Raw genomic sequence first — 19,611 nt, forward strand, 5'->3', positions numbered from 1 at the left:
AGATTGGTTGGTTCTTTAATTGATCCTACCTATCCTTTCTTCTGCATTACCTGATACACCACCCCCTACCCCCAAAACACTCTGGGGGGAAGAAGCTACCCTAAGGTGCCCATGGATGGATTTTCCCCTTGTGATTCTAACAGTGCCAGGGCTCTGGCTTGTGGTGCAGCACCAAGTCTGTTGGGTTGGCCAGGTGAGGGCTGTTCTCCAGTGTCAAAGCAGACTGCATTTGTCCTGTCTGTATGCAAACACCAAGACGATGACCCTGAGAAATCCATAGGGTGTAGATGTATCCCTGTGTGTACATGGATAAAACAGGGGATTTTTTTATTGTGGACTTTCTTTTTTGTCTGACACAGTTCTCTCCTGTTCTCCATAATCTCCTATTTCTTTGGCTTGGAGTTGCCAAAGGTGACAAAGACCACTCCTGTCTCCTGAAAACTGCCGTTGGTGTGGAAGTCTTGGCCTGGGCTCTTCAAGTACCTCCGCAACATGGGTGATGCCTCATACTGGGGAGGAGAGACCACATCGCACGTGGAAGATGTTTGCGTCTCAGATTGCTTGGTGACTGTGGTGGACGAAGTGATGATTTTGTTTCCAAATTGGTCCATTTCCTCGTACTGCTCCATGACAGTCCGGGTGGCTCCATAGAGCTTTGACCCATCGGGCCCTGTCTGCAGCTCCAAGATGCTTTTCTGTCTCCGCGGATTTTGCGGGCTGGGGACATTCACGGAGCAGTAGTCCGAAAAGCCTCCTTTCATCCCACAGTGGCAGCTGCCTTTGGAGCTGTCCAGAGGGCTCTTCTCTTTCTCACTGCTCTGATGGTTGGCGTTGACAAGGGTCTGCTGTTTCGTTGAGCTCAGCCCAACTTTTGTTTGGACGGGCTCTGGTCTCTTCTCAAAGGAGGTCATGTCATGCCCAGTAAACCTTGCTGGTGGATGATTAAAGGAGCTAAAGCTGTCCTGAGCAAAAGCATCCCTCTTTCCTGGGGTGTCAAGACAGTCTGGAGAAGGGGTATCGCAGGGGGAATGTGCTGTCCTGGGTGATTCTGCTGGTTTCCTGGCAGCAGACTCGATGGAGATGTAGGAAGGTGAGGAGGGAGAGCTGACGCGAGATTGAACGAGGTGAGGGACCTCTAGCTCTGCCTTGGTTACCTCAGTCTTTTCTGTAACCTTTGCACCCCCCTCAGATACTGCCTCCCCTGTCTCCAGTGTGGTTTCCTCCTGCTTGGCTTTGCTTGAGACAATACTGATTTTACGGATATTGCTGCTGCTCACAGAGCTCTGGGTGTTCACCAGGGACTCCTTGAACAGCCCTGAGAGGCCAGCGATGTCTGACTCAGATTTGAGACTAGAGACAGAATAAATAGCTTTCCTGATGGCCTCCTCAATGTCCATGAGCCGGGCAAGTGTCTGCTCCTTCAGGTGGATGATCTCAGCACTTGCTCGCTCCAGGTCCCCAAAAACCAGCTCCACTGAGGAGACACTGTCAGTATCCTCCTTTGCCACTGTTTCAGCCCTATCCTGTTGGTTGGCCTGCTGGGCTTTCTGATGAACAACCCAGTCAGGGACCTTCTCAAATAAACTCTTCAGAGCTTTCACATCCACTTTGCTTGTCTCCTCCTCAAATTCCTTCACCTGAGTTAAAATCTCTTGCAGCAGCTCCTGTCTCCTGAGATTCTCAAAGATCTCCATAGCCTCCTTGACATTGCCTTTCATGATCTCCTCTTTGTGTACTGACAGCCTCTTCCGACGCTCATCTTCTGTTTCTCTCTTGGGTTTTTCTCTCATAACAACTGCTGGCTTCTCCTGGCCAGGTGTCTCTGCCTTCCCATCAGCACTTTTTAATTGCCCACTATCCTCCTGCTGTTGCTCCTCAGACCTCACTGGCTGCTGATGGAAAGACATTGAATGACACATTTGCCTCCTCTCATTCACTTGCTCCATGACTCTCTGACTGTCCCACGATCCGTAAGAATTAGACACACTTTCTCTTTCCATCTTGAATGAGGCTTTTTGTGCAATGTCATCTTGTCTCATTGAAGAGCACCCATTCTTGTCTTGGCACAGGTCTGTGTGCCCCTGAACCACCTCACCTGGGCACCTCCTTGGAGCTGCTGCTTTCTTGCTCATCGTGCCCTGCTCAACCTCAAAACCAACCATTCCATTGTTCATTGGCTTTGAAGTCTTAGCGCTGTCTGAGTCCAGCTTCCCTTGTATTCCTTTGCTTGCCCTGTACCTTTCCTCTGCCAGTTGAAGAGGGGTTTTGGCAATGGTTTTTGGCAGCTTTCGCTCAGGGCTCATACCCTGAACTGTGACAGTCTTGCCTACAGATGTTTCCAAATCGCAGCATTTTGCCTGAACCTCCCCATGGCCTGATTGTTCACTCACTTCTATGGCGTTTAGTCCCAGCTCTGTGGGGGGAGGCTTTGTCTTGCTGATCTCCCTCAGTCCCAGAGGTTTTGGAGGCAGGGGTGGAGGGATGGGTTTTGTTGATCTGCTTGTGCTGCTATTTGCAGAAGCAGAATGTACCTCGTGGAAGAGGTGCTCAGGTTTTGGAGGGGGAACAGGTTTTTTCCTGGGTAGGGCAGTAATTTCTGGTTTTGGAGGGGTCCTGGGCTTCTCTGCAGGACTCTGATCACAGGGTTTGCAGGCCAGGGAAGGAAGGGCAGGAAGAGGGGTCTGGAGTGGTGAACCTCCTGGGGCTTCATCTTTGCTGGTTGGTAATGGAAGGGCACCTTCTCTTGTTGCTTTAGTTGAGGGTGGGCAATGCTCTGCTTTCATCACAGCAACTGAGGGAGGAGGAGGAAAGTCATTATCAGCCTGCGACCCTGATGCCACTACAGCAGTCTGGTTACTAACGACTTGAGCCTCATTTTTCTTTTTACACACAGAATAGGACTGCCCTGCATTTCTGTATATCATAGCAGCTTTAAAATCCCCTCTGGAGACATTAACGTTAGACTTTTCCAGCGACTGAAGTGTGGCTTTTAAATTACCTCGGACAACATCCTCCTTTTCTACCAGGCGCTGTTCTGTGGCGGCACTTTGCAGTGCTCTGATAGCTGTCTGCACATCCCCTCTGATAACAACATCTCTTTCTTCTTGCACTGATTGCTCTTTGTAATCAGACTCAACACAGGGGTTTATATAGGTTTTCACAGGTGTGGCAGTATAAAGGCCATCTTTAATGCTAACTTCTCTACTAGGCACAACTTGGCTTTCCTGGCTCAATAGTTGTCTTCCCTGTACTTCCTCTGAAGCACTGACCTTTTTGTGTGATGCTATGCTCTTCTGAGACACGCTTGTGTGACTCTTGGATGCCTCCTGGACTCTAGTGGTGGTGGTCCTGATGGAAGCACTGGTGCTCTCCTGCGTGGTTGATGCGGAGTCTTGTTGGCGTGTGGTTGATTGAAGGGTCACTGTGCCCTGTGTGCTGGCTGCCTGCTGCCTGCAGGCCATGTGGACCTCCTCCCTGTTCTTCTGTAGCTTGGTCTGGACATGATGTTGAATGTTTTTTGCCTCTGCTGTTGCTAGCCTCAGGCTTTGCATTGCAGCCTGAAGATCGCTCCCAAGGGCCTTTTCTTCTGTCTGCCTCAGGCTGGCTTCCCCTGTCACCAAACTCTGTTGTTTCCCAGCCACTTCTTCCCTCTGAGCTGCCACTTGGGTTGCAGATACGCCTTGCATCAAAGCTTGGGATTCCTTAAAAGAGGCAGAGGACGCTTCTTCTTTCTCTGCTTTCTTGCTGACATCTGCAACCCTTTGAATTGACTTCGTAGTCACTTTAAGCCCTCCTGACAGAACTTCTTCCTTTCCCATCACTGTGGGCAGGGGTTTCCCAAGACACTGTGCGGTTGTGCCTGTCACACCGGCTGCATGCACAGCCTCTCTCTCTAAGGAACCCTTTTTGCCCGTGCTTTCACATGCAAATACCTTTTTTGCTGCCATAGCCCTTGGCTCACCCTCTGCAGTTACTTTCTCTATTTGTTCTTTGTTTGGTAAGACCTGTATCTTAGCCCCCTGATCTCCAACCCCTGGGGCACTCTCCTCTGCTCCCTGCTCTGCTTGGGAAAAGATCAGGGACTGTATCTCTGACTCCTGCTGGAGGTTCTTCAGATAGTCTAGATCTCCCTTCTCAATGCAGCTCGCGAAAAGCTGGACATTCCCCTTCTCATTGTCCTCACGCTTAACGGTTACTGTTGTTTTTTGCTCCTGAGAAGAAGCCAACAGGTTGCCTATCGTTGACTTCACATCTCCCTTCACAACTTTCTGCTGGACAGAATGGAATAGGAGGGAGTAGAGAGTCATCTTCACTGATCCTGACTTTGTCTCTTGTAAGACCATCCCCTTTTTGATGGAAGCATCTTGATTGAGGAGACCCTGTAGAGCCTTAGCTACATTTCCGCTCAAGTCCTCCTTGCCTTTAACAGCTTCACTCTGGTCCAGTAGCTGCAATGGGCTTACTTTGATCTTGCCCTCTCTGTCCTCCTCCACCAGTACACTCTGTGCTTCCACATTGGTTCTGTGTAGCAGCTGCAACATGATCCTTTGCAGATGGCCTCCCACAATCTCTTCTTTCAGGATCTCTGGAGCTCCTGGGCTGCTGAGCTGGTACTTCACCATCTTCACACTCTCCATATCATTGGCTTCGATGAGGATCCCATCATGCTGAATAGCCTGGCAAGTGCAGAGTGTCTCTAAAGTCTCCTTCATGGTCCTTTCTTTCAGTTCTGTTTCTATACTACCTTCAGAAGCACTAAATTTATCCAAGGGTGTGCTCTCAAAGAGCCATGTTGTACTTTTCACATCTGCGCGAGGGATCGCTTCTTGGGCCCCAGCACTGGCCGTCACCTCTGTATCCTTAAGGGTGTCCATTGGCTGGGTTTCAAACAACCAGGTGCAGCGTTTTACATCCCCTTTCTGTCTGTCCTCTCTCTGCACTGTACTGATAGATGAGCCTCTCTCCGCATCGCCATAGAGGGAGTCCACAGGCTGGTTTTCAAAAAGCCAAGTGGATGTTCTCACATCACCCCGCTGAACGTCACTGACACTGACCATCCTCACGTACTTCTTCTGGCCCACTTGCTGTGACTCAAAGAGCTGCCTGTTGGACTGAACATCTCCCCTCTGCACGTCATCTACTGTTCTGGGCACAGACATCTTTCCCCCTGAGAAAGAATCAAGAGGCTCTGTCTCAAACCTCCACCGGGCAGCCTGGACATCTCCTTTCTTGATGTCTTCTTGGGTGACAGCCCTAATGACAAACACCTCTTCTTCCTTCTTGATCTGATCCAGGGGCTTAGTTTCAAACAACCACCGGGCACCTTTTACATCACCTTTCATGATTTCTTCTTTCTGCACTGAGGTGACCTCGTGGTATCCCCCCTCTTTGTCCTGGATAGCATATAAGGGTTGGCTTTCAAAGAGCATTGTGCAGGACTTGACGTTAGCTTTGCTCATCGTGTCTTTCTGAATCTTCTGGAGCTCTGTCTCATCCACCTTGTCATGGATTTCGTCAAGGGAATAGGTCTCAAATACGAACCTTTTGCCTCCAACATCGCCTCCCTTGATATCCTTCTCTGGAGGGATTTCCTGGATGCCCGCAGAGCTGTCCTTCAGGGAGTCCATGGGGTAGTTCTCAAAGAGCCAAGTGAACTTGTGCACGGATCCAGCTTCAATTGACCCGTCATCCTTTTGGGATGTTGGTTTGGTAGCTGTATCCAAGGGCTTAGCTTCAAAGAACTCCTTCACTCTGGACACTTCTCCAGACTGTATCTCCACTCGACTGGAGTACCGCATGGTTTTCTTTTGATCAGCTTCACCGAGAACACCGCTGCCCAAGGGTTCAGTTTCAAAGAGGTGCCGGACAGTTTTGACATCAACTCCCTGTAATTCCTCCTGACTGTATGCCTTGCTGACTTGTAAATACTGCTCCTCCTGGCCTTTCAGGGAGTCCAGGGGCTGAGTCTCAAACATCCATGTGTACGACTTCACGTCAGCTTGGGCCACACTGCTATCTTCCTCCTGCTTCTTTTCAGCCTTCTCATACAGGGTGTGGATGGGCTGGGTCTCAAAAAGCCACCTGCAGGTCTTCACATCCCCCCGCTGGGAGATCTCCCGCTTTACTGGGGGATGTTCCTCACCTTGCATGGCTCGGTGATGAATGACATCCATGGGCTGTGTTTCAAAGAGCCACTTGGCTGTTCTAACATCACCAGCCACCACCTCTTGTTTTGTGATCCCCCGTATTATATCCACTTTCTTGGTGCTTTCGTCAAACTGGTCCAGGGGCCTGGTTTCAAACATCCATTTGTAGTTCTTGACATCACCACTGATGATTTGCTCTCTGCTTACAGAGGTGACTTCATGGAAATTACCAAAGCTATCCTTAATGGCATACAAAGGTGTTGTCTCAAACAGGATTTGGTTGGCTTTGACGTTGCCAGCTGGAATCTTCTCTTCTTCTTTGGTGACGGGCTCAGCATCAGCTTGCTTGATGCTGTCTAAGGGCAGAGTCTCAAACAAGGTCTTGAAAGACTTCACATCCCCTTTCACTACCTCTTCTGTGCTGGTGGGTGGAACTTCTTCCTCAAATGCCTTGGAGATGCTGCCAAAGGGACAGGTCTCAAAGACATGTTTTCTTTGCTTTACATCTCCTTTCTCCTCTGCTGAAAGCTCTACTTTCTTTAAACGTCCCACCTCAAAATTGTCTTTCAGGGTTTCCATTGGCTGGGTTTCAAACAGCCAGAGTGTAGATTTCACATCACCTCCAATGACTTGTTCTTTGGCTACAATGCTTTCTGTAGTTTCTCCTTTCAGAGAATCAAGAGTCTGGGTCTCAAAGAGCATCCGCTGCTTACTGACATCTGCCCCTGTGACAAAATCTGTTGAAGCCTTGAAATCCTGTTCTTCAACTGTGATTTCTCTGATGGCATCCAGAGGCTGAGTTTCAAATATCCACCTTGCTCCACTGACATCTGGCTTTCCAATTTCTTCTAATGAAATCCCACGGATTATTTGCACTTTGGAAGTGTCCTTGTTGATGGTATCCAGGGGCTGAGTCTCAAACAGCCAGCGAGCTGTTCTGACTGCATTGCTCTGAATTTCTTCTCGGCAGACGGACTTGATTTCATGAATGTTCCCGGTTTTGTCTCTGATGGCACAGAGGGGCTCTGTCTGGAAGAGCCTAATAGTCTTCTTAACATCACCTTTTAACTCCTGGATTTCTGACTTGAGTTGTAAAATACTCTTCTCCTCCACTGAGCAGCAGCGTCCTATAGCATCCAAGGATTGTGCTTCAAAAAGCTGTTTGGCACCTTTCACGTCACCTCCCTGGACAGGATCCTTGAGAACTGCCTCCTGCACTTCGGTTTCATCCGAGTACAGTTTGTTTAATGAGTCTAGTGGCTGGGTTTCAAACAGCCACCGGGCAGTATGCACGTCCCCTCTGGCAAGGTCTGTTTCTGATACCCTGGCTGGTGTTGACAGACTGTACCCATTGACTGACTGGCTTTCAAACCTCAGGGAAGTACTTTTCACATCCCCACCAGGAATGATCTCTTCTTCTGCCAGCTTCTTTGTGCCTTGATGGTCCCCAATGGAGTCAAGTGCCCAGTTCTCAAAGATCCAGCGCATTGACTGAACCTCTCCGGGAAGAACTTTGTCCAGGTTCACAGATGCCTGTGCATTGGGATCTTCAGTATTAAGCATTTCTGCCAGGTCCTCAGTCACAGCTTCTTCCAAGTTCTTCCTGAGCTCAGGATGCATGTGTCTGTAGAGCCTCTTTAACTCGTTCACCTGACGCTGCTGGTAGAACTTGGAGAAGGCTTGCTTTGGAGGAGGCACAGGGAGTGGGTTGGGATCCTGCGTTCCTGGAGCAATGACCTGGACTGAGCCAAGGGCGGGAGGGGGAGGTAAGTCGTCTTCCATTTTCTTGGCGACAACTTTAGATGAGTTCTGAGCCTCTGCCATCTTTAGAGAAACAGTTTGAAATGTCAGCATCATCTCTTACCACCCAACCCCGTGGCCGTTAGTACTGAGAACGGCAAAGGAAAAAGCCAGCCAACAAAGGAAATCCATGCACCTACTGAGCTCCATACCTTCTGTTCAGTAGCACACAGCACTCCAAAGCATCACACCACCGCACACGCTCCAGGCTTGGTGTTAGCTCTGGTTCCACAGCAAGGTGCTCTAAAGCAAGTCTTTAGTCCAGGCAGGTGTGGTGGTTAGTCTACAGTCCCCAGGGTTCAGTCCAGCTACTGCGTAACAGAGAGGCCTGGTTTGGAGTGACCACATGAATAACATGAAGAAGGCTGTCTTAGAGTAGTGAGCTAAAAGTTAACTTCTCCCTCCTTTTCCCAAGGGTCCAGGGCAGCGTGAGGGTGTGCAGAGAGCCTGGGAACATAGGATATAGGTGCAGGAGAAAGCCAAGGAACTATTTATGAAGAGGTCTCAAGAAGAAAAGGGGGAGAGGGAAGCAAACAACAGTGTCAGACTGAGCTGATGAGGAAAACCTATTTTTGGGTAGGCAGCTAGCATGATAGGCTTTTGGCAGCACCGTGGGCTGCCCACTGCACAGGAGTGAGGGCCTGGGGAAGGACATTTGGCTGACGATTTCTTCTGTGGACTCACATGTACCCCACATCATCAGTTGCATAAGAATAGATGCACAGTTTTACAATTAGGGACTTTAAAGCTCTTTTGACTTACAGACTTGTACACACATAAGGCTAACTAAGGTTTACAAACTGCTCGAATTGGTAGGCCAAATTCTGTGCTCTGTTAGGAGGAAAAAAAAAGGCTGAGGGATGAGAGTTTGGGCTAACACCCATAGCTGGGGGCCAGCAATCGTTAGACGTGTTTAGCCTCAGACAGCCTGAGCTCAGCTCAAATTTGTGGCAGCACTGGTACAGAAGAGAACAGAGGGTGCAGTCATGATGGGGTGAACTGTGGGGTTTGTTTTAGCCTACCTTTGAGCCTCACTTTCTGCATTTTTAATCCTTATCTTGGGAAGCCTGGGTGCGGAACGCTGAACTGAATACCTGCAAACTGCACCGGCTTGGCTTTTATCCAAAGGGAAGGTAGCCGAGGCCTCTAATCATTATCTAAAAAGGACTGTAATCCTGGTGGCTTTCCTTTCAGTAAACAGATCTGCTGACCCTTGGCATGCCTGTGGAGTTACGTCTGTAGAGTTATGCCTGCAATATTATTAGTTGTTGCTCAAAGCAATGGCGCGTGGTGTTATTTCACTCTGTTACACACAGATTATTCTGGCTAAAAATAAGTACTGAACATTAGTAAAAAACCCCCAAAAAACCAACAAAACCCACCCCAGAATGCTAAAATCAGTGTATTTTGCAGCAAGTGTAAAATGCAAATCTTTCTCAGGAGCCAACATAGTTTGAATGTACTTTTTCACATAAGTTTGGATTTTTTTTTTTTTAATCTGTGAAGAACTTCTGAGCATGGGGAAGGGCGACTGAGCAGCTGATAGCTATATTCAGTACGAAAGCGCTCCTCGCTGCCTTGTGTGGGTATTTAAATCACACTCCACCACAGTCCACAAATATTTGGTTAGATAACGGTGCTTATCTGTAACATTTCTTACCTTGCTTTCTCTCTGACTGTGGGGAGAGCGAATGGAGTTGTCCTTCACAGTCCGCTGGAAAAGACATGGGGAGAAGTGACATCAAACCACACTGGAAGACAAATCTGCTATTTGTATATGTATATGTGTCTACTACAGAGAGTGACAACATTACAGGTGAGTTTTTTTGGTTCACTGGCTCTTCTGTAGAGATGGGAAAAACAATCTTATTCCAAGTTGATCAGAAATAGTTTTTTTCCAAAGGTCTTGGTCAACACATGAAACCCCAAACACATTTGTTTAGTGCTGGGGGAAAAACAAAACTAGCACTGATTTCTCCAAAGTTTGATTGAACCTATATTTTTGTTTATACTTTAATATTTTTTAAATAAAACTGATCTACATTTGTAATTGCATTTTGGATTGTGAAATTCATTGGTTTGATTTTTTTATTTTCCCTCAGACTTCTAACTGGTTGTAATTTTCCAATTACAGCCTTCATTTATTTATTTTCAGCTGGGACTGCTTCAATCTGGACACCTCCAGTGCAGAGCCTTGATACACGCCCAAGAGACTGCACCTCTGCACAGGCCCCCTGCAAAAGATTCAGTGTGGAAGGGAGCATGAACGAGCCTGCAGGAGGAGTCCAGATGTGAAATCGTATCCCACATTACTCCTGGATCACCACTGGAGATGGGGAAAGGGGAAAAAATGTAGCTTAGTGCCTCATAACCCTTATAACCTGAATTATCCTGTGACTCGAGGATAATTCAGGCATTGTAAGGTTATGTCTGAGTGTGACATATGTGGACATACATATGTGTGTGTGTTGGCATGGGTGTAGCGTGGAGATGTATGTGGTGCTGTGTGCTGAATATTTCCTCCATGGATGTGTGTGTAAACATATACAGGTAAATACACTGGAAATCATGTATGAACAAACTGTTTGTATGGGTTAATGGATGTAGACGTGTGTTCTGTGTGTGAATACAATGTGTATATGTGTGTGTACATATATGTAGCACATACATCACATTGGCACTTAGGGACATGGTTTAGTGATGAACTGGGCAGTATTAGGTTTACAGTTGGACTCAATGATCTTAAAGGTCTTTTTCAACCTAAATGATTCTGTGATTCTATGCTATACGTACGTAGCAGCACCTCTGATAACATTTATACAATACTTACCATTGGCGAGGGAAAGCTGGTCATTTTTGGAAAAGCAGATTTACCAACCCAGACACGTTCCCTCTCACCCTCTTACAGGCACTTGCTGGGACAGGACATTGCTCGGATGCCGCTGGCGATTTGCGAGGGGGAGGCCGGCGGCGCGCGATGCTTACCGGCTGCGCGGGGCTGCCGGCCTGAGCGGCAGCAGCTGTCTGGGAGAGATAGAGAGCCGACAGCTCCTTCACGGAGGGCGCAGAGGGCCTCCCTCGTCCTTGGTGAAGTATGTGGCTAGTGCTGTCCGACACGTCTAAAAATGACCGTGTCCTCTCATCTGAAACAGGGACAGACGTGCGCGGTGAGCTATGTGCCAAAGGCGCGGGGGCACTGCCAGTCTGGAGCGTGAGCATCGCTTACCAATTGCACACCAATTCCCACTGCAGCCCCTGCCCTGGTCCCCCAAAATTAACATCATGCCCTTTTCATTCAGGGAGGAAACGTGGACTTTTCCACCTCTTTCATGACTGAAACAGACTTTGAGCTTGGATGAGAGGAACGCATCAGGCAGTGACCTGATGCCACCATCCTGCCACGGGGCACTGCGCCCGCATCCATTCCTGCATCCCTGGACAAGGCCATCACTAAACACAGGCAAGTCAGAGGCCGTGAAGTTGTCACCCATGTTCAACTTCAAGGAATTCCCACCTTTTTCTCTCTGTGGCTCTCCTCCCAGCGTGCCTCACAAGCAGTTATATCCATTTATCTTTACCTCTCCCCTGGGAGCCTGTCTCAGGGAATGGGGAGATGAGAGGCTACGAGACATGCCCAAGGATGTAGCAGGGAGTCTGGGTCAGAGCCAGAGCACAGAACCCTGCTCTTAGTTTAGAGATCTGATATTCTGGGCTGCACCAGCTCCCATGGGGCACCCCCTGGGGCCCAGCACGGCATTGCTGAGAAATTCAAGATATTCAGCGTTCCTCCTATCTTTGTTCAGATGCCTCCCATGGAGATGACCACAGCTGAGGATATCCCTGTCTGGTTCATAAAGAAATGGCTACTCTGGGATGAGGTGATCTATTAGCCAGACCTCCTGAGGGCTACACAGAAGGACTGGATGGTTGGTGTGGTCACGCACATTCGGATGATGCTCAGGTCATGCTCCCTCATTCCCACCTGTTGTACTCCATCCCCTTGGACCTCCTCCCCCTAAACAGTGGGGACTTCCACTCCCTCTGAGGATGAAAGTTGTGTCCATCCCTGGAGAGAGGTTCATGTCAAAATTAATCACGTTAGTGCAGATGGGTTCAGTTTTCAAAGAAACGGGCAACTCCAGTTTCTAGCTAAGAAATTTCTTTTTGCATTACTCTGCCAGGTGTGATCAGGATGGCTGTACAAATCACAAATGTATATAGAGCTTTACACCTATATCATGCATCTTAGTCGTCCAGGTTAGTCAGGGCTGTAATTTCTCTGTTACCACCATAAAAACACGAGAAGGTTCTCCATTCATCTGCAGACATGCACTGCTGCATTTGGATTTAGTGTGGTATTTGCAACGCTTTCTGTTTGAACAATGGTCTCTCTCTCCACAAATCCAGCTATTGCACAGCCAGGAAAGGGCTGATGTACTTTTTAATATGTGCACATTAGAAGCACTGCAGCAATTCTAGCATTCTTTGCCCTTAAATCTCAGTCCCCAAATCACAAGGTTTTGTAAATAACAATCTTAGTGACTCTTTTTCTTTGTTTTCTGCATTTTGAGTTCAGGTTTTCAAATTTTCTCTAAAATACTGAAGGAGTTTTAATGTGTTTTTTTTTATTTTAAAGTGACAACAGCTAACGTTACACACTAACAGGATTCCAGGAGCTGGTGTTTCAAAAGAAACACTACTTCCTATGAGGACAAATATGCACCAAAAAGCCACAAAGATAAGAGCAGAGGAACCCTAGTGAGCTTGTCAGACACTGGCCAATGTGCTGCTGGAAGGTGCCAAACCCCAAGGTTTCTTTTGTCCTTGGTTCCAGCTGCTCCTGCAGATGTGCGGGCAGAACTGAGGCTGGATACATGAGGAAGCAGCTGGAGGCAATACAGGTTTAGCTGCCCTTCTGCCAGAGGTCACTAGGACACCAGTGGAGGAAACAAGAAAATATTTCCTTAGTGCTTTTTTTTTTGCTAAGTCACCATGTAAATATGGGACCTCTCTCCCTGATTTCTGCCATCTGCAGCTTAAACACTGAGCCAAAATGAATTACCCATCTACAGCCAGTGGAGACAGTGGCACTGCTGGGGCAGGTTTGGTGCATCTCAAGATAAGCTGCAAAGTTGCAAGGTAAACAACCCTCTGCATCAGTTTTTCCCCTCTCTGCTCAATAGTCCTCAGACTGTGACTAGATCCCTGGCTTTTTGAGATGAACAGCACCCTGAAAATGGCAAGGAGACGGTCAAGGCACTGCTGAGACATTCACTTTTATAGGAGCTGATGCTGATAGCTGCTAACACAAACCCCTCTATATGCTGCTTCTCCCTTCATTTGAGAGGTTCACTCTGCAAAAATGGAAAATGAAGTGAAGGTCCTTCAGATTTCATGGTCTTTCCTTATTATGGCCATTACCCTGTGAGAAGAGCATGGAAGCATGTGCTGAATTAGCTGCAGAAAGCTTTGAAGAGGGCTTTGAAAAATCTTGTCCAGGAATCTCTCCTTTCTCCTACATTGATGGGTTGCCTACTGGAAAGGCAAAAGGAATCCAGTCAGTCTGGAAAAGAGAAGATTTTTTCCTTGCAAGGTAATGAGGTTTGACTAAACCTCCCAGTAAGGGCAATGGGGAGCGCTGGGGAAACAGCCTTGCCAGCTTTAACGCTAGCCAGGAGTGGATTTGCAGCCTTTCTGGTTGGGAAAATGAACACAAGTTCTTGGCAAGGGCATGGCCACACTAAAAAAACTCTCTTAAAAACTCCTCTAGGAGATGGGAACACCTCACAGGAAGGCGGGGACCCTGCTTAGGCTGACACCAGCACTGCTGTGCTCAACCAGTGGTGCCAAACGCTTGAAAAAAGAATCCCCATGTCCTACTTCAATGGTCCCAGCCCGGGCTACGGGTATTACCTCTGAGCTGGTATAACACGTATTGGCCCATGGGCCCATGGGGTGAGATGCTGCACAAAGGGGAGCAGTGTGCCCCTCCAGCCAGGAGCGAGTAGAGCAGCTGAATGAAGATTTCCAGCCCACGCAGAGGAAAAAAGCACAACCTCAGTGCTGCTTCATCCGTTAGCTTGGATGGATGAAAGGCCACAGGGCTTCTGCTTTAATGATGGATATAATTAGATACAAGGCTTTTGTTGAAGCCTTCCCCTTATCGCTGCCTTTGTTTTCTTTCTTTCTTTTTTTTTTTTTTTTGTCTTTCTGACATTTTTGCAGTGCACAGGCTGTGCACAGCCCTCTGCTTATCGCTTCTCACCAAACTGCCTGTTTAGATAGGGGCTGCTCAAACCCGCCGGGCAGGCGGCTGGTTCTGCGCTCGCAGGAAGTCTGGGGCGCTCCGTGCGGCTCTGCCTGACGAACCAGGCTGCTGCCACCCTCTAAATTGCTAATTATAGATAAGAGCAAAAGAACAACAGTTCATTCCGCTAAACGAGAAAGCCGAGCTGTCACGTGCGGCTAACGGCATCCGAGCGGCACCTGGGACACCTGGAGAGCTGTGGGCACGGTGCCACTGCGAAGCATCCCTTGGGAGGGAGGGGGGACCTGCCCAGCCGAGGATGCTAAAAAAGCTGAAGGATGTTATGCAGCTTGGGCTTGGGGAGTTATTTGTTGTGTATGAGGTGGAGGGCATTGAGACCTGTGCCAGACTCCGTGTTTCTGCCTTGCTGAGCAACAGGGCTCCGCTGGCACGTTCGGCATCCGATCCAGCGCTGAGTGATGCGTCCCGCGCAGCGCTGATTGACTAGCACTGACTGCGGCCCCAGGGACCTTAAACCTGATACTTTGGGCATTAAAGTATGCCCCGTGAGCTTAAATAGAAGACAAGAGCTCCTGAGGACCCCCTCCTTCCATCCCACCCCGTGCTGGCACTGTGGCCGGCCTGCTGTCTAAGTGAAGTATATGGGGAATGCTCCTCCCCGCTGGGGTTGGTCGGCAAAATGTCCTTCGTGCCAGTGTCTGGCGCCGGATGAATCTGCACATTTCATGTGAGGGGCTGCAATGTTAGGACTGCCCATAGGGAGCAGCTGTCAGGGGTTTCTTAGCTCTTTCCTTGCCCTGCGTATGTGTAGCTCGGGCTCAGTTTACAGCCTCTGTGCCCCATCAGCCGTGCCCTCGGCGAGCAAGGAGGGGCTGCGCAACCTGGAAACTTGCAATGGGGAAATCATTCCTCGTATTCATTTGTAGTCAATGATCTTTGAAGACACAGGAGGAAAAGGCAAGGCAACAGAGAGAAAAAGACTCTTAAATATTCATTTAAAAACTCATTCACTTCCTCTTCAGTTATTGCCCATAAATCACACAACTGCTCTGTCTCCCACTGAAGAATATTGCAGGTCTCGAACTGTAAATGCATTACATCTGACAGCTAACTCCCAACAAGTGGAAAAGAAATCACTAACAAAACACTATCCCCCTCCTTCCCTGAGAAAACCCCATCTCACCAGTAACACGGCAGCTCTGGCTCGCTCTACTTTCAATTTAAACTGCTTTATCCTACAGAGAAACAATGCCACCCACCTGCTGGTGTCCACCACCTCTGCTGCTGGCTTTCCTTTGCAGCTCGGCTCCCACCACAAACCCCAGTGAGCTACCGAGGGCCTGAGTCACCTATTAAAAAAGGAAGCTGCAAGCTCAGCACCAGTCTCCCAGGCCGCCTGGCCAACCACATGTCATCGGCTTTGCTCCCAAAATCAGCCGCCCTGAGCAAACACAGCTGCTAAGCAAAGCCCTTTGTGTCGCTGCGGGCACCCCACGGCAGTCTGTGAACTGGAGCTTGTGTAACGGGGCCTGAGATCAGCTGGGGGCTTGCATGGGGCTTGCATGAGCTGGAGGGAAAGGGATAGCACAGTGGGGAAAGTTGTGCCAGGGTCCTGTCACCCCCCATCACTCCTGAGAGCATCCCATCCCAGCCAGACGATTGTGGCATCCTCCATCACCTGCTCAGTGGCTGCCCGACATTCCTCCTCTGCAGATCAGCTTCGCCCAGAGAGGTTGTGGATGCCTCATCTTTAGGGTCCCTTCCAACTCAAACCATTCTGTGATTCTATGATTTGGGTTTGCCACGACAGCTACTGGACCTGGCATGTCCTGCACCATGGAGCACAGACGCATTACGGTCTCGCCCCTTGGCTGTGCCATGACTCAGGGGCCATGAGACATTTGGCGCATCCCATGGTGCAGGACCCCAAACCTGATACTCTAAGGCCGGTGGGAGCAAAGGAACCTGTGTCCTGGAGCTTCTTATCTCCAGGGATATCAGGGCAGGAAAACAGTAATTTCTTCACGCTGTGAAAGGGACTCTGTTTTCCAAGGGGATGGAGGTGAACCGACGTGGAGATGCTCCTGGGTTTGTGGTGCCCCGGCTGTTTACTGGGAATCTGGGGCCATTTCAGCAATTCTTCTCCACCTGGGGTGGGTTATTGGTTACCCCTGGTGGGATGGTCATTACCTGTTGGGTCCCCTGACTCAGGCTGTGTGGCTGGACATGTGCCCCCATCCCCACCTGCTTGTCTCTCATGTGCATGTCAGGAAAACCTCAGCAACCTGCTGTCCCCCTCCTGAAGCTGAAAGCTGTCACTGCAGATGGGGACCCCATTTCTAAGTTCTTCCATCCCTGGATGTGGGAGCTGCATGTGCTAAATCACACCTACCACATCCTCCGTCCAGCTTTGCCCCCGCAGAGAATTGGTTCCCTGGCAAGTGGGGTTCCTAAATACCAGCACCGCCCCGCGATTGGCCTGGGGGAATTTGCGCGGATGGGTAAGCACCCATAAAAGCTGGCTGAGAAACCAGTGCCGCTGCTTAATCCAGGAGCCTGGCAGCCCATTGGCGGTGCTTGGTCAGCAGGGAAAGGTTTAAATCTCTGTCCCCAGCCCCTGTGCCGGCGGTCCTGGTCTGCGGGGAAGCTCTGCTGTAGAAGACGCACGCTCAAGGTGGTGTGGAAAGCGGGGCAGGCTGCCTTGCTGCCCCAGTCTGGAGGCTGCTGAAAGGGTGAGTGGTCCTGGGATGCTGCAGCCAAGGGTGTGCGGGGAAGAGTAGACCTGGGAGGGTGAACCTTTGAGGAGGTGAGAGCATCTCTAGATGTTTCTCATTGGCCTCATGACCTTGAGGCTTTAGCACATGTTAGAATAATGTCATATGCTGTTTTTTTTTCCAAAGGAAGGGGAAAAATAATGGGGTAAGGCTTTGTCAGGGCATCAACAGGTTTTTAGGCAGCCTCCAGTAAAGAGTGAGGACCAGTGATGCTCTAAAACATCATGCTTATCCTCACAGGTACTCCCTCCTGACCCCCGGATCACACTTTGCTCTGTTTGCAAACTGCAGTGTTTTCTCTCATTTTCAGTTCTACAAAGGACAGCAGGGATTTGAAATTCAAGCTTTTTCTTTTTGCCACGTGTTGGCCAATTACATGAGAGAGTGGCAACTGTAAACATGGTGTTTTGGTTTTTTTTTAAAGAAGTCACCTGTTTTTTGACTGTTTTGGTCCAAGCTACATTTTTGTTATAACTACACGGCTTAGGAATTGACCTTTAAAAGTGAAAACTCAGGTTTTCACTACTCACCTAACCAACTCAGATGTAAGACCACCACTGATTGCAGTTAGATAACTAACAAAAATCAGAGAAATTCACAACACTTTCTTTCTGATCCCAAACTTTCATGAGATCCTGTCTTTTCAAATAAGTTTGTACAGCACTGAGTACAATAGCTCCCTGATTTGGAGGTGAGGGGCATCTCTGGTACAAGATCATAAATATAATTACTAACGCACATCAAAAAATATAAACCATCCTCTTCTGAAAGGGTTTAAGAAAGATTTTGCATTGTCTGGAAGCCATATGCTGCAATCACTTGACTAGCTCTGGCGCATAGAGCTAATACAATTCTGGGGTGGAAAATGGGCTGAAAAGTGCCAGAACCAGAGGAAGGTGCTAAACAATTAAGTAGAATAAAGTCATGTAACTAAAGAGCAGCTGTGTTGAAGAGGAAATAAGATTTAAAATACTGTTTCATGCTTTAGGGATTGTCTACTAAAGTATAGCCAAACAATTAGCATTTTTCACATGTATAAAGTTGCTTTTGCAAATCTGAGGTGGTGGGAGGGGGTGAAGGAAAAAACAGCTACTGAAGATTGTCTTGTTTCCAGCACTTCAGTTTCAGAATCAGATCTCGTCACAATTTCCCGCAACACTAAAATGAAGGTTCATGATCTTTAGTCACTTCTGCAAACGCTTTTGGCTCCTCATTGTCAGCTGGACTTTCCTTTGCAGGAGCAACATCACAACCCCCAGGTAATTTAAACAGCTCCTGAGAAGAGTCGGGAAAATTTAGCCTCAGGCGGAGCCGAGTATGTACCCCAAGGCAGCTCCTGGCTATTTCTGGGCTTTGCAAAAATCCAGGAATGTGGAGGACTCTATTCCTGGTACCAAAAAATGCCAGGAAGCTCTGCTGAGAGACAGCTGCGAGTGGCATTGTTAGTTGGGGATGTGGCCTTCCCGAGTGGGCCAACTGCTGTGGGGTTCTCTCCTTAGAGAGAGCCTTCAGCATCACTCGGGTCGGCTCCCCTGCTTTTGGGATACGAGGTGCCAACACAGGCGGATGCAGCCCCGACCATCGGTTCGGCGGTGCCTCGTTCTCCATGTTCCTCTGCTATATGCAAATGGTTAAGCAGAGCCTGGCAGATGTTTAATGCATTGCTCTCCCGGCCTGTGTATCGCTGGGATCTCAGTATCCAGCGGTGCCCTCTGATGTGCTTCGGGTCATGTACCACACGCTGCTCACGCCAGCATCGTTGTCGTACCCTCCACTAACTATCTGTTACTTAAGCAGAGTGTTTGCAGTGAAATGGTGATAAACATCCCTGCTTCCCATACAACAAGAGCCGTTTCTACTTCCCTCTTTCCGTATTTTGCCCGTTACTGAACACTGGGCAGCAGCAGGAGTATTTTATCCTGAACCCCTCTGCTCTACCTTCTCCAGCAGAGCAACACCTCAGCCCTTGCAGACTGCAATGCAGGACGACCCTTTGTGGCAGCAGCTTCCCTCCCCGTTAAAATCCCCTTCCCCAGGGAAAGCAACACCGAGTTACTCACAGGAATAACCTCTGTCTGGGGAGAGGGCTTCTTGGCATGCCAAGAATACCAGACCTTTTAAGGGAAGCTCTCTCTACCACTGCAAAGAGATACCTTGGGAATGTCTATGCAGGCATGAGCCCTGAGAGCATCACTGGATGCACATCCTGCCTGGGATGCAGAGCACAGCCGGAATCAGGGCTGCATCTTGAAGCATTTCTTTGCCATGCCATGGTGTTTACGCAGGGTCATTGCACAGATACCACGCGGCTCTGAGGAGCTGCTGAGACCCTGCCTTTACTTTCTATTCTTATCATGGTGTTTCCATGCTGCTGTCAGCTCTTTATCACTCACAGCCAAGAAAACTTAATACTGTTTTGGAAGGAACAGCCACAGCCCAGAAAAATTTAGCAGTATCCCTTAAAGAGAAAACCCAACCCACTTGTAGCTATTAAGTTTCCCCAACATGTCCATTTATTTCTGAATGAGGCAAATTGCCAGTAAGAGTATGGAGGAAGAGAGAAATGGTTGTCTTAAAAAGAGTAAAATACCAGGTTGTACAGTGCTTAATACAGACATTCCTG

The 19,611-nt window shown here is 48.7% G+C and overlaps 1 protein-coding gene across 1 annotated transcript in view; it reads right to left on the reverse strand.

Annotated features, from left to right (window-relative positions):
• Positions 1-383: 383 nt before the first annotated feature.
• LOC104510895 (xin actin-binding repeat-containing protein 1) overlaps positions 384-19,611 on the reverse strand; it is a 20,861-nt gene continuing 1,633 nt past the window's right edge. The window contains exons 2-4 of the mRNA XM_010153290.1: positions 10,932-11,089; positions 9,607-9,660; positions 384-7,970 (exon numbers count right to left, since the gene is read on the reverse strand). Coding sequence (XP_010151592.1) covers positions 384-7,970 — 7,587 coding nt within the window. The 5' untranslated portion in view covers positions 9,607-9,660; positions 10,932-11,089. The remainder of the gene's footprint in view (positions 7,971-9,606; positions 9,661-10,931; positions 11,090-19,611) is intronic.

This window comes from Eurypyga helias, unplaced genomic scaffold, assembly GCF_000690775.1.
Source record: "Eurypyga helias isolate BGI_N326 unplaced genomic scaffold, ASM69077v1 scaffold28036, whole genome shotgun sequence".
NCBI lineage: Eukaryota > Metazoa > Chordata > Aves > Eurypygiformes > Eurypygidae > Eurypyga > Eurypyga helias.